The 13,420-nt window shown below is 40.4% G+C and overlaps 2 protein-coding genes across 2 annotated transcripts in view; both read left to right on the plus strand.

Moving 5' to 3' along the window:
- The first annotated feature begins 368 nt into the window (after positions 1 to 368).
- Positions 369 to 4,258, plus strand: LOC103353957 (pancreatic alpha-amylase-like). The gene is made up of 9 exons (XM_008277164.1): positions 369 to 536; positions 898 to 1,044; positions 1,422 to 1,619; positions 1,876 to 2,106; positions 2,403 to 2,536; positions 2,788 to 3,010; positions 3,093 to 3,214; positions 3,346 to 3,471; positions 4,025 to 4,258. Exons 1-9 carry the CDS (start codon positions 369 to 371, stop codon positions 4,212 to 4,214), a joined length of 1,539 nt encoding a protein of 512 aa, XP_008275386.1. The 3' UTR covers positions 4,215 to 4,258.
- A 5,832-nt stretch (positions 4,259 to 10,090) lies between these two features.
- Positions 10,091 to 13,420, plus strand: part of LOC103353966 (pancreatic alpha-amylase-like) — a 4,122-nt gene continuing 792 nt past the window's right edge. Inside the window, exons 1-7 of the mRNA XM_008277180.1 lie at positions 10,091 to 10,258; positions 10,588 to 10,734; positions 11,068 to 11,265; positions 11,590 to 11,820; positions 12,588 to 12,721; positions 12,914 to 13,136; positions 13,213 to 13,334. Of these exons, the coding sequence (XP_008275402.1) occupies positions 10,091 to 10,258; positions 10,588 to 10,734; positions 11,068 to 11,265; positions 11,590 to 11,820; positions 12,588 to 12,721; positions 12,914 to 13,136; positions 13,213 to 13,334 (1,223 nt within the window). The remainder of the gene's footprint in view (positions 10,259 to 10,587; positions 10,735 to 11,067; positions 11,266 to 11,589; positions 11,821 to 12,587; positions 12,722 to 12,913; positions 13,137 to 13,212; positions 13,335 to 13,420) is intronic.

A 13,420-nucleotide genomic window follows, 5' to 3' on the forward strand; every position in this document is an offset into this window, starting at 1 on the left:
GGGGGTTACTGTTGCTACTTACGATACTTAAAGTTCATTTTGTCAAAGCAAGTGTGATTTTTGTTTATTTTGACCTGCACAGAAATCAAGAAGACACATTCAAGCATTAGGATCTTTTGCAGTCTCATTAAATTATTGGTCGTTTATGTTATCTACACCTCATATTTGTATGTTTCCAGCAGCACATGCCTTGAAGCTATTTTTCCTGCTTGATCTAAAAGGAAGCAGAAAAAAGTGATAAAAATGCACCTGTTTAATTTCCATGCTGATGTTTACCAGCCTCTCATTGGTCCAGCAGAGGGAAAATGAGTATAAATTACTGGTGCAGCAGAGGGTGAGTGTGGTTTTCTCTCTCATCCAGGGAAGGCATGAAGTTGTTCATTCTGGTAGCTGTGTTCGGGCTCAGCCTCGCCCAACACAACCCAAACTTCAAACATGGAAGGACATCCATCGTCCATCTCTTTGAGTGGCGCTGGGCCGACATTGCTAAAGAGTGTGAACGCTTCTTGGGTCCCAAAGGCTTTGGAGGTGTTCAGGTATGTATGGCTCATATATAAGCGTGGAGCTTATTTTAGTTCTTTGGAAGGACAGTAGTCGTTCTTTTCCTAATTGACAGAAAACGAATCAACAATATTCAAGCTGCATGTTGATGATGCACCAGAAGTCTGCACACAGATTACTACAAGAAGTATAAAAGAGTTAATTAAAATAGTTTAACATATAGTCACTATGTATTCTATGCATTATAGAATAATTAATTATTGTTATTCTTTTTTTTTTTAAGTGAAATATGAAGATGGTACACATGATTCCAACATTTTTTGCTCCTGTTTTAAAAGTGATAACTAATGTTTTTTTTCTCCATATATTCTTTCTTTCTTTCTTTCTTTCTGTCAGATCTCTCCTCCAAATGAGCACATTTTGGTGAACAGTCCCTACAGACCCTGGTGGCAGAGATACCAACCAATCAGCTACAAGTTGTGCTCTAGATCTGGCAGTGAGAGCGAGCTGAGAGACATGATCAGCAGATGCAACAAAGTTGGGGTAAACTACATTACAGCAGCGATTTAGTGAGCATTAGGAACACTGTTGTATAATATTTGATAGCTCCTTGTAAATCTACAGGCTTGTACAAAACCATTAATTCTTACCAGATATATTTTATGAAACTTTATATGTGTTGCATGAGTGCCAAACTGTTTTATAACAGATACCTGCTATTTTAGGACAAAATGAGAAAAGTCCAAAAATTTAACAAATAAATGTAGCTTTTTTAAGGTGCAGTCATTCACATTTTTATGAAAGACATTTAGTGGTTTTGTAGAGTGTTTGAGTGACTGGACCAACAAACCAGCAGTGGGCAGTGCACCTTTGGCATGTATCTGTGATCTGAGAACCTTCAATCCTGTACGTAATCACAGGTCAACATCTATGTGGATGCTGTCATCAACCATATGTGCGGGTCTGGTGGTGGAGAGGGAACCCACTCCTCATGTGGCAGCTGGTTCAGTGCCAGCAGGGAGGACTTCCCAAGTGTCCCCTTTTCCAACCTGGACTTCAATGACCATAAATGCCATACTGGCAGTGAAGAAATTGAGAACTATGGTGACGCCAATCAGGTAATGAATATCTCTGAGAAAAACTACGAGAGGTGTGACAGTTTTCCCTTTTTGTTAATTCACTTTTCACAAGTTTTCACTGCAAAGGTCACACTAACTGGTTTTAAACTGTTTTGGTAACTGGCCTTACAGTGACAACAGATATGAGTAAAATCTATACATATAGATTGTACATTAGAAAGATTATATTAGTATAAAGTTAATCATGATAAATGATGCTGTGGATTGTGAGGCAAAAAGTCATTTACTGCTCCAGGTACGCAACTGTCGTCTGGTCGGTCTGTTGGACCTCGCCCTGGAGAAGGATTATGTCAGAGGAAAGGTGGCTGACTTCATGAACAAGCTGATTGACATGGGTGTGGCTGGATTCAGAGTGGATGCCACCAAGCACATGTGGCCCGGTGACCTGTCTGCTATCTATGGTCGTCTGCACAACCTCAACACCAACTGGTTCTCTGGTGGCTCCAGACCCTTCATCTTCCAGGAGGTAGTTTTTCACTTTACCTTTCAAATTTATTTATTTATTAGAATATATATGCTATAATATAAAAGGTTGAAGCTCAAGGTGCTCAAGTAAAAATCAAGAAAAGTAAACTTCAAAATCACCCTGTGATGTTTAGAATACATATGCCTTGTCTTCACTAAAAACTAAAAACATGTTTACCAGGAGAGTTGTTGTATCAGTTTTGTCAGTTCACAACACACTGATATGGTGCAGTAAATCTAAACCATACCAATTTACAGAGCATGGATGATATGAGTTATGGGCTGTTTTTGCTCTAGGTTATCGATCTGGGAGGTGAGGCCATCTCATCTAGAGAGTACTTCCATCTGGGAAGAGTGACTGAATTCAAATATGGCGCCAAACTGGGAAATGTCATCAGAAAATGGAATGGCGAGAAGCTGTCTTACACCAAGTAAGTGTTTTAGTGTTTTTGTGCTTAAATCCTACAGTATATCACAGGGGTGTATCAGAAGAGGTTATTTAACCATGAGATAACAGTAACCACATATTCACAATTCATTGCAAGATTTAACAAATAATTTCTTACATGCATAAATTCTGTTTGACCAGAAGTAGTAAGTTTCAGAGGTTCTAAGTTAAATTGTAAAGTAATACTTTGTCCAGAAGACTTGCTCATTCGTAAAATTGTCCTTATGTGTCCAGGAACTGGGGAGAGGGATGGGGATTCATGTCCAATGGCAATGCTCTGGTCTTTGTTGACAACCACGACAACCAGAGAGGTCATGGCGCTGGTGGTGCATCCATTGTTACCTTCTGGGACTCCAGACTCTACAAGATGGCTGTCGGCTACATGCTGGCTCACCCTTATGGAGTAACCAGGGTCATGTCTAGCTTCCGCTGGAACCGCAACATCGTCAATGGCAAAGTATGTTTTCTCTTTGGTAATGACAAAATGCAATGTGTGCATCTGGAACAGCTTTGTTCAACATATTTGCTGATCATTGAAGGATCAGAATGACTGGATGGGCCCTCCCAGCTATGGTGATGGATCCACCAAGCCTGTTCCCGTCTACTCTGACCAGACTTGTGGAGATGGATGGGTGTGTGAGCACAGATGGCGTCAGATCACGTGAGTTGTCAGAAAACAAGAGATGGCAAACTGATGATTTTACACAGAACATGTTTCACTTCTGCTTGGTCTCATGGATGAAAAAAGTATGAAGTAAGATTGGATTTGATTTTGATTCGTCTCCCCTTCAGGAACATGGTCAAGTTCCGTAACGTGGTCAACGGACAGCCTCACTCCAACTGGTGGGACAATCAGAGCAACCAGGTTGCCTTTGGACGTGGTAATCGTGGTTTCATCGTCTTTAACAATGATGACTGGTAAGGACTTAGCAATCTAACTGGTACTGAAAAAAAAAGGAATTTCACATTAAATTGAGGATAAACAAATATATGGAACTGGGGGCAGGTGCATGTCAGTATCTACAAGACTGTTGAGGCGCATATTGAAATATTTTTTCACATGAACATCCTCATTATGGTGATACACAATCAGCCTTGTAATAGGGTGGCCCCTCGTGACTCTGAAAATGCTTTACCATCAATATTTGGGATATAACCAATCCACAATTTAACACTGAAAAAAAACAATACCCAAAGTTTTGTAAATGAAATTGTCTTGTCGTTAAACATGAGACAAATTTCATAATTTTCAAAAAGTAATATCTTATTTTCAGGCATGTATGTGGTATTTGTGTCACTTCTTTCCCCATCATGCAAGGCCTGTCTCTCCCTTACCAATATACTACTGGTGTACGCTTTATTTCTCTATTTTGAAGAAAATAAGCAAAACTGAAAGGCAAGATTCTTACAAATTACTTCAGTTTTGACATTGGAGTGGTTTTAACAATATATACCTTGTCTTCACCTCCAGGAACCTGGATGCAACCCTGAACACTGGCATGCCTGGTGGCACCTACTGTGATGTCATTTCTGGCCAGAAGGAAGGAAGCAGGTGCACTGGGAAGCAGATCCAAGTTGGTGGTGATGGCCGTGCCCACTTCAGGATCAGCAACCAAGATGAAGACCCCTTCGTTGCTATCCATGCTGAATCCAAGCTGTAAACACATTGTCAATAAAAAAATAAATCATCATTTTTAAACTTAAATGGCGAGCATATTTATTTATTTATTTATTATATGGGGAGGCTAGCAATGTTGCATCAAAGTCAGAAAGTGCTAGGTTCAAATGCAGTGACATTTGCATGTTCTCCATGTTCTCTCTGTGCCCACATGGGTTTTCATCATGTGCTTATGTGTCCTCACACAGTCCAAAGACATGCTCAGGTTAATTGGTGATTTTAAACCGCTTGGTTATTTGTCTCTGCGATGGTTGTATGATGGACTGGCAACCTGTGCAGGGTGTATCCTGCCTTCGCCCTAAGTCACCTGGGATAGACTCCAGCACCGTCCAGAAGATAAAATGGATAGATGGGGAATATAATTTTAATAATTACATGTGTCTACTCACCTAAAATAAGGATTTTTGTGTTTCCCTTAGGTTACTATGACCTCTTTATATTATTAGAGGGAGCAGTTCCTCCTATGCTGAGTTTGCCATGTTGCACTGCCATGTTTCTACAGCAGTCCAGAATGAACAAACCAAACAGTGACTCTGGAGAGGGCTTCTGGCTTTTTTGCAACCATCCAAACTTCTCCTACATGCTTGGAAGAAGACAGTAAGGCAACGGATATCTAGATGGTTGCAGTCTACAACCTCACCACCAGATGCAACTAAATCTTACACAGTGAACATTTAAGCAGGTTTTCAGTGTTGCTGATGTAGCGTTAATATTTAATATATAAAAACACAGGTTTTATGAGCTTGATCTATAAAGTCAGTAGCAGTCTAGAAAAGAGAGGCTACACAGTTTGGCATTCTCATAATTATAATAGCTGTTAAGTAATGGAAACAATCAAATACAGTCATGGGAAAAAATAGTAGACCACCTTGTTTTCTTCAATTTCTTGTTCATTTTAATGCCTGGTACCACTAAAGGCACATTTGTTTGGACAAGTATAATGATAACAAAAGTAGCTCATAAGAGTTTCATTTAAGAGCTGATATCTAGCCGTTTTCCATGGTTTTCTTGATAATAACCAAAATCACTTAAGTTCGAACAATAGCTATGGCATTGTACTGCCAAAAACAGTACTTTTAGGCATTCTGTCTGTTTTCAGTCACATGATACACACAGGAGTTAGTACATGATTGCATAACCATTGTTTTTGATGACTGCAGCCATGCGTCTTGACATGCTCTCCACCAGTTTCTGACATTGTTCTGTTGTCACAGCAGCCCAGTCCTGCTGCACAAATTCAAACAATTTTGCTTTGTTTTTAGGCTTGTGGGTCCCCATTTTATGTTTGATGATTTTCTACAGGTTTTCAGTTGGATTTAGATCTGGTTATTGAGCAGGCCAAGGTATGGTTCCAATGTTCTGGTTCTCCATTCAGGCTTTAACTGACCTTGCTGTGTGGCAAGGGGCATTGTCTTTTGGAAAATCCAGTCACTCGAGGCAGGAAAGAGTTTTCCAGCTGATGAAAGAAGACTGTTTTCAAGAGCAGCCCTGTACATGACCTGGTTTCATTCGCCCTTCACAAAATTGCATTTGCCCTGTTCCACCCATACTGAAACAATCCCAGATCGTTACTGGTCCACCCCATGTTTTACAGTAGGGACAAGACAGTCTGGTTTGTAGGCTTCTCCAGGCTTCCTTCTAACCAGTAAGTTGGCTCGAGTGGGCATCAACTGAACATTGGATTCGTCACTGAAGAGAACCTTAGCCCAATCATCAACAGTCCAACCTTTGTAATCCCCAGCAAAGAGTAACCGGGCCTTCTTCTGCTTTTTCTTGATGAGGGGCTTCTTCCGTGCCCTGTGTGTCTTCAGACCAGCTTCAAGAAGTCGGTTTCTAACTGTCCTTGATGAACAAGTCACATTTCTCAACAGTGCCCACTCATTTTTAAGGTCTCTGGAGGTCTGACAATGAATCCTGACACAGGAACCAATGAGTGCACGGTCATCTCGTGGGGTAGAAAGACGTTTTCTGCTGCAACCAGCTAGCAATTTGGTAGTACCATGTTCAGCTTGTTTTTTTCTTGGTGTACTGAATGTCTGTCTTGGATATCTTCATTTTCTTCGCTACCTGTCTCACTCATGCCAATTTCAAGCAGTGCCGAGATGGCTGCCTTTGTGGCTTCACATAATTCTTTTGTTGTAGGCATTATGTGTGAGCTGACAACTTCTGAGTTGTGCTCTGGCTTGAATGTGAGCAGGAAGCCACTTTAGGCCTTTGCATGTGCAGTGCTGCTTATGACATGAAATGGCCTCTCATATACCCAGGGAATACAATTAAGCTTTAGCATGTCTAATTGGACATAAAGTATTATGTAATCAGCTGCATGTTTTGTCGTATTCGTGTTTTTCAGGTAGTATACCTTTAGTGGTACCAAGCATTAAAATGAACAAGAAATTGAAGAAAACAAGGGTGGTCTAACAATTTTTTCCATGCCTGTATATTTGAGCTGTTGTGGGAAGTGAAGTGGTACTGAGTACATATAGCTGGCCTCATTCCATGCACGGCAAAGCTTCTGGAATCAAACGACAGAAGAGGGCCTGGAGTTGCTTTTTTTCAGAGTTGCCCAGGATGAGAGGAACTGAGCAGGTATTGAGATACTGTGACGGCCACAGGCCTTGCCAGTGTGTGTTTTCCTGCCTCTGCTTTCCTTTTTCCAGTCTGGATGACCTGCCCCTCCCACTTCATTAAAGGATTGGTTTCACCTGCTTGGTGCCTTTAAAAGCTGGGTGAATCCAAGATGGCTTTCTCTCTCTTTTTCCCTCCTGGAAGGCTGGAGCCTTTCAGGTCTCTCCTGGTTTGGTTTGGTTGTATTTGATTATGCTGAGTTTAACCTGAGTTTGTAGACTTTATTATTAGTTTTCCTTTGTTGAATGTTTTCAATAAATTACTCATTTACTTTAAAGCTGTTCCCGTGTCGACCTCCCTTCTTTGTTATGCTCTTCAACGAGCTGGGCATAACAGATACTCATAAGCCCCCAACTGAGGACCATTTTGTTAGAGTTTTCCCCAGAGAACAAGAGGGTTGTCTCTCTGCAACTGTGTGATATGCAGGGAAAAATCTGACTGTTGCTTGTGCTTATGTACCAAACAGCAGCTCGGGTACTTACCCAACCTTTTTAGTTAGGTCCTGGAGGAGTATGGGGTGCCGAGGTCATTGTTATGAGCAATTCAGTCCTTGTATAACCAAAGTGAGAGCTGTGTTCGTATTCTTGGCACAAAGTCAAACATGTTCCCTGTTGGTGTTGGACTCTGCCAGAGCTGTCCCTTGTCTCTGATCCTGAGCGCAGGACTTTTAGTAAAATTTGGGATTGCATTCATTAGTGATGGGGAAAATGGAGAGTAAGATGGAAAGGTGGCTTGGTGCAGCATCAGCAGTAAGATGGAGGTAATCCAAAAGGGAACCTCTCAATTTACCAGTCAGTCTACATTCCATTCTTGATCTATGGCCATGAGCTCTGGATGGTGACCGAAAGAACAAGATCATGGGTACAAGCGGCTGGGTAGCTGGGCTCGGCCTTGGAGATAAGGTGAGGAGCTTGGACATCCAGAGGGAACTCAAAATAGAGTCCCTGCTTCTTCACATCGAAAGGAGCCAGTTGAGGTGGTTCAGACATCTGATTTGGATGCCTCCTGGGGGAATTCCTTTGGAAGTTTTCCGTGCCCATTTGCCAAGGAAGGGACTCCAAGGTAGACGCAGAACCTGCTGAAGGGATTTTATATCTAAGGTCACAGGGTCCCCCAGGAATAACTGGAAAGCATTGCTGGGGAGAGAGACTTCTGGCATAACCTGCTTAACCTGCTGCCTCCACAACCTGATCTTGGATAAGCAGAAGAAAAAGGATGGACGGAGGAATGGATATTAATTAGGGTTTTGACTGGGCTAAATAGCATTTGAGATATCTGTAGTTGTTGTCTCTCTTTGTGCATTTTTTCTTATTTTTGATTGTGTGCGCCACCCTCATTGGTTTCACCTGTGTCTTGTCACCTAATAGTCTTGTCTTTTCTTTCCCTCTTTTCACTTGTAGTTAATGTCTGCCCATTTACCTTTCTGTTTCCTGCTTCAGTTTTTCTGTATTCCTCCTACTCTTCTGAGGCCGACTACGAAGTAAAATTTAAGGTTAGCAAGGTAGCTTTAGGTTTAACTCTGGGTTTTCAGGCCTATGATGGTGGTTCACTTCTTAATAGGGTATATAACCATCGTGATTTATGCTGCATACTTAATCTGTCCTGGAGCAGGTAACATTCAATATAACACATCAACAAATATTAAAACATCACCTACTGACCAATCAATTCTCCAGGAGATCCCACGGTGCTTAGTACTGTATTGGGAAAATGCTCGAGTTTTGTCAGTCCTGATTTAGTTCCACAGACTCTATTTGACCTTCTATGTTTCTCACTTGGAAGTAGCTGTATTGTGTTTTCTTGATACACAATGGATAACCCTGTGAAGTTACACAAGGATGTTGCATGTGTTTTAACTGCCAACAAATTTTGTGACAAAATCGGTAACTAAGCGATGGAAAAATACTGAGGATTGTTTTTCTGTTTTTCCATGTGGCTTATTAGTTTTTGAGGATGTGAAGGAGTTCTTAGAAAGATACGCTGGTGATGCAAGAAGTTATACTCCTACCACAGTGAGCTACATTCCGGTGATAGATGAAAGAGAAATTAATGATGCAGTCCTATGCAAGGTAAAAGAGAAACTTAAAACAATCCTCCCATGATAAAACAAAGGCATACTGTCCAGAACAGAGAGAACTTGCCCCCCATAGGTAGCGTGATAAGAAGAATAGAAATATTGACAGTCCTTTTACTTGGGGAGCTCCTCTCCCATAACCCTGCGCTGTGTGAGATTCTGTGCACTGCTGAATAATAGAGTGGTGATTCGTTTTCAGCCACACTTAGTAATATGTATATTTCTTAAAATAAGACCAAGAACTAATATATGGACCATAAAAAGTTAATTTCCAACCAGGGGTATTGTTCACATTGTTCTAACTGATACTTGATATATAAATGAAGATGTTTTTGCAACACATTTACATAATCTTGTTACCAAAGTAGGTTTATAGCCAAATTGTCAAGGACAGACCTGATATTACATAAACACTCAGGTTAGATTAGGTCTAAATTTTAAACATGGAAAAGTAAATGGTGGTGAATGTGTTTACTTTCCCACACATATGTGCCACCATAACTCACACACAAACACAAAATTAGAGAGAAAAAAAGTACTGACTTTAAATGGCTCAGCCTTTTATTTGCTTTGCCCCCCAAAAAATACTTCCTCCAAATCAAAGTCTTGTATAAATTTAGACTGCCTGTTGCAACATCATCTGGTTGTTGAACTGCGTGAACAAATATTAAAGCAGGATTAACCTGAATTGTCATGTTCACAGTGGTCAGAGTTGTTCTCATAATGAATCACTGCAAGATAAATAATATATTAGATCCGAATATACTTTTGTTGGGTACTGTTGTCGTTTTTTTGTTTGTTTGTTTTTGTTTTTGTTTTGTTTTTTCGTTCTGCTTCAATTTGTTTTGAAAATGACAGAAACCTTAAATCAAAAATCAATACAAAAGACACATTACAAGCATTAGGATCTTTTGCAGTCTCATTAAATTATCTGTCATTTATGTTCTCTACACCTCATATTTGTATGTTTCCAGCCAGCACATGCCTTGAAGCTGTTTTTCCTGCTTGGTTTAAAAGGAAGCAGAAAAAAGTGATAAAAATGCACCTGTTTAATTTCCATGCTGATGTTTACCAGCCTCTCATTGGTCCAGCAGAGGGAGTTTAAATATGACTGGTGCAGCAGAGAGTTAGTGTGGTTTTCTCTCTCATCCAGGGAAGGCATGAAGTTGTTCATTCTGGTTGCTGTGTTCGGGCTCAGCCTCGCTCAACACGACGCCCACCTCAAATATGGAAGGACAGCCATCGTCCATCTCTTCGAGTGGCGCTGGGCCGACATTGCTGCAGAGTGTGAACGCTTCTTAGGGCCCAAAGGCTTTGGAGGTGTTCAGGTATGTATGGCTGAGCGTAAGTGTGGAGCTTTTTCTAGGTCTTTAGAAGGACAGCAGTCGTTCTTTTCTATATTGACAATAAATAAATCAACAATATTCAAGCTGCATGATGATGATGCGCAAGAAGTCTGCACACAGATTGCTACAAGAAGTATAAAAGCGTTAATTAAAATAGTTTAACATATAGTCACTATGTGTCCTGTACGTTATGCATACAAGAGTCCAGCTTTTGTGCTTCTGTTTCAAAAGTAATAACTAGTTTTAAAAAAATAGATATTTTATTTTATTTTATTTTTCTCTCCTTAATTTTATTTATTTATTTTGATCAGATCTCTCCTCCAAGTGAGCACATTGTGCTGGACAGTCCCTTTAGACCCTGGTGGCAGAGATACCAACCAATCGGCTACAACTTGTGCTCCAGATCTGGCAATGAGGACGAGCTGAAAGACATGATCACCAGATGCAACAACGTTGGGGTAAACTACATTACAGCAGTGATTTAGTGAGCATTAGGAACATTGTTGTATAATATTTGATAGCTCCTTGTAAATCTACAGGCTTGTATAAAACCACAAATTCTTACCAGATCGATTTTATGGCACTGGTGTCAAACTGTTTAATGGAAACAATACCATAAATGACAACTGGCATTACAGGAAAAGATAATTAAGACCCACTCTGCCATAATTCAATTTAGCCAATTACATAGGAATGAACTTAACATAAAAATATATAAACAAAAGTGATTATGGATAGACGAAAAATGTTCATTGGGTGTGTTGCACTTTCAAGGCTATTTATTGCAATAGGTCAACATTTATGTGGACGCCGTTATCAACCATATGTGTGGAGCTGGTGGTGGAGAGGGAACACATTCCTCATGTGGCAGCTGGTTCAGTGCCAGCAAGCAAGACTTCCCCACTGTCCCCTATTCCAACCTGGACTTCAACGACTACAAATGTAATACTGCCAGTGGAGAAATTGAGAACTACGGTGACAAATATCAGGTAATGAATAGCACAAAGAAACACTGTCGGAACAGCGAAATTTGCCTTTTTACGAGTAAATTTTTTTATTTCAAGGCAATTAAAGAATTCATATAACACAACTTATTCAGCAGTTCTCACACAGACCCACAATTTGACTTAGTCACATTGAATCCTATGATTTTGATTTAGCTGGTAATGTACAAGTCTGACCTTGTCATTTAAATGTTTTGAGCAGTAACAGAAAAAAAAAACGTCCACATAAAAATGGTAAATTTGATAGATTGTTTTAGCCAGAAAAGCTTTTAACACATGCATAACTGGTATGAGTATCAACTCCTCCAGGTGCGTGACTGTCGTCTGGTTAGTCTGTTGGACCTCGCCCTGGAGAAAGATTATGTCAGAGGAAAGGTGGCTGACTACATGAACAAGCTGATTGACATGGGTGTGGCTGGGTTCAGAGTGGATGCCACCAAGCACATGTGGCCCGGTGACTTGGAGGTCGTCTACGGTCGTCTGCACAACCTCAACACCAATTGGTTCTCTGGTGGCTCCAGAGCCTTCATCTTCCAGGAGGTAGTTTTCCCAAAATGCTTTTTTAAAGGTCCCTTAAATATAATGGGACACTCTCTTAAATCTTAAAAGACTAAAATATGTGCACTATATAATTATTATACACTGGCATCAGTTAGGTACCATTGTATTGTAAAAGGCATTGTCAAATACAGATGTAACTTCAGTTCACATCTGTATTTGACAGTTGTTTGTTTTGTCAGAATATCTTGCTGTACCAACAGGTTAGATGAACCTATTTGAACTTGATTTGCAGGAAAACATGCAGAGTGAACACAAACTGCTGCCAGAAACACCTACTTGTGTTCAATGCACGATTGGTCAAGCCCCAGCTGTAATCTATATGTAAGCATGTGATTGGATAAGTAAAAACCACCCACATGTCCAGTATTTATGACTGATATCTCAAAGCAGCAGTCAGCAGGGCCGTGGGAAAAGAAGCCCAGAAAACAAGCTGACAAACTCGGACGCTCAGGGAGCAGATGTTAACATGAATGCAGTTATTAGTTGACAAATACTGAAATGACACATAATATGAAATGTTGTAGCTCAAGGTGCACAAATGAAAAATCAGCAGTAATAAGAAACAAATGTGATAAAAAAAAAAAAGAATAATAGTGTGCTCTGACTTCCTAAAAGGCATGGAAGATATTTATAGCATAGATATGATTTTTATTACGACAGAACTAAAAAGCTATGCTACAATGCTGATATGTTACTGTTAATCTAACTCAGTTTAACGTATGGATTATGTGTTGTTTTTGATCTAGGTTATTGATCTGGGAGGTGAGGCCATCTCATCTAGTGAGTATTTCCATTTGGGAAGAGTGACTGAGTTCAAATATGGGGCTAAACTGGGAACTGTCTTCAGAAAATGGAACAATGAGAAGCTGTGCTACACCAAGTAAGTGTATTTCAACTACCTAAATCATATATCACACTGAAACTGAAATGTTTTTTACATGTCATTTTTGTGTCTAATGCCAAAAGTGCAAACACATTGCTTCTGAGAATAGACACCTAGAGTTTCTGGCTTGAATGCTTAGTCAATAATATTATTTTGAAGCAAATTGCTGATTTGTGTTTCTGTTTTCAGGAACTGGGGAGAGGGATGGGGATTCATGGCTGATGGCAATGCTGTAGTTTTTGTTGACAACCACGACAACCAGAGAGGTCATGGCGCTGGTGGTGCATCCATTGTTACCTTCTGGGACTCCAGACTCTACAAGATGGCTGTCGGCTACATGCTGGCTCACCCTTACGGTTTAACCAGGGTCATGTCTAGCTTCCGCTGGGACCGCAACTTTGTGAATGGAAAAGTATGTTCTTTGTTGTAGATCCAATGTGCTTGGGAGTACTTTTGGTTTCATCCTTTTATTAATCATTGTGCTATAGGATCAGAATGACTGGATGGGCCCTCCCAGCTATGGTGATGGATCCACCAAGCCTGTTCCCATCTACTCTGACCAGACTTGTGGAGATGGATGGGTGTGTGAGCACAGATGGCGTCAGATCACGTGAGTTGTCAGAAAACAAGAGATGGCAAACTGATGATTTTACACAGAACATGTTTCACTTCTGCTTGGTCTCATGGATGAAAAAA

The sequence above is a fragment of the Stegastes partitus genome, unplaced genomic scaffold (assembly GCF_000690725.1).
Source record: "Stegastes partitus isolate 25-593 unplaced genomic scaffold, Stegastes_partitus-1.0.2 Scaffold90, whole genome shotgun sequence".
NCBI lineage: Eukaryota > Metazoa > Chordata > Actinopteri > Pomacentridae > Stegastes > Stegastes partitus.

Coding starts and splice junctions, on each gene's coding strand:
- LOC103353957 (XM_008277164.1), top strand. CDS start 369: ATGAAGTTGTTCATTCTGGTAGCTGTGTTCGGGCTCAGCCTCGCCCAA. Junction 537..897: donor AAGGCTTTGGAGGTGTTCAG/GTATGTATGGCT, acceptor TCTTTCTGTCAG/ATCTCTCCTCCAAATGAGCA. Junction 3,472..4,024: donor GTCTTTAACAATGATGACTG/GTAAGGACTTAG, acceptor CTTCACCTCCAG/GAACCTGGATGCAACCCTGA.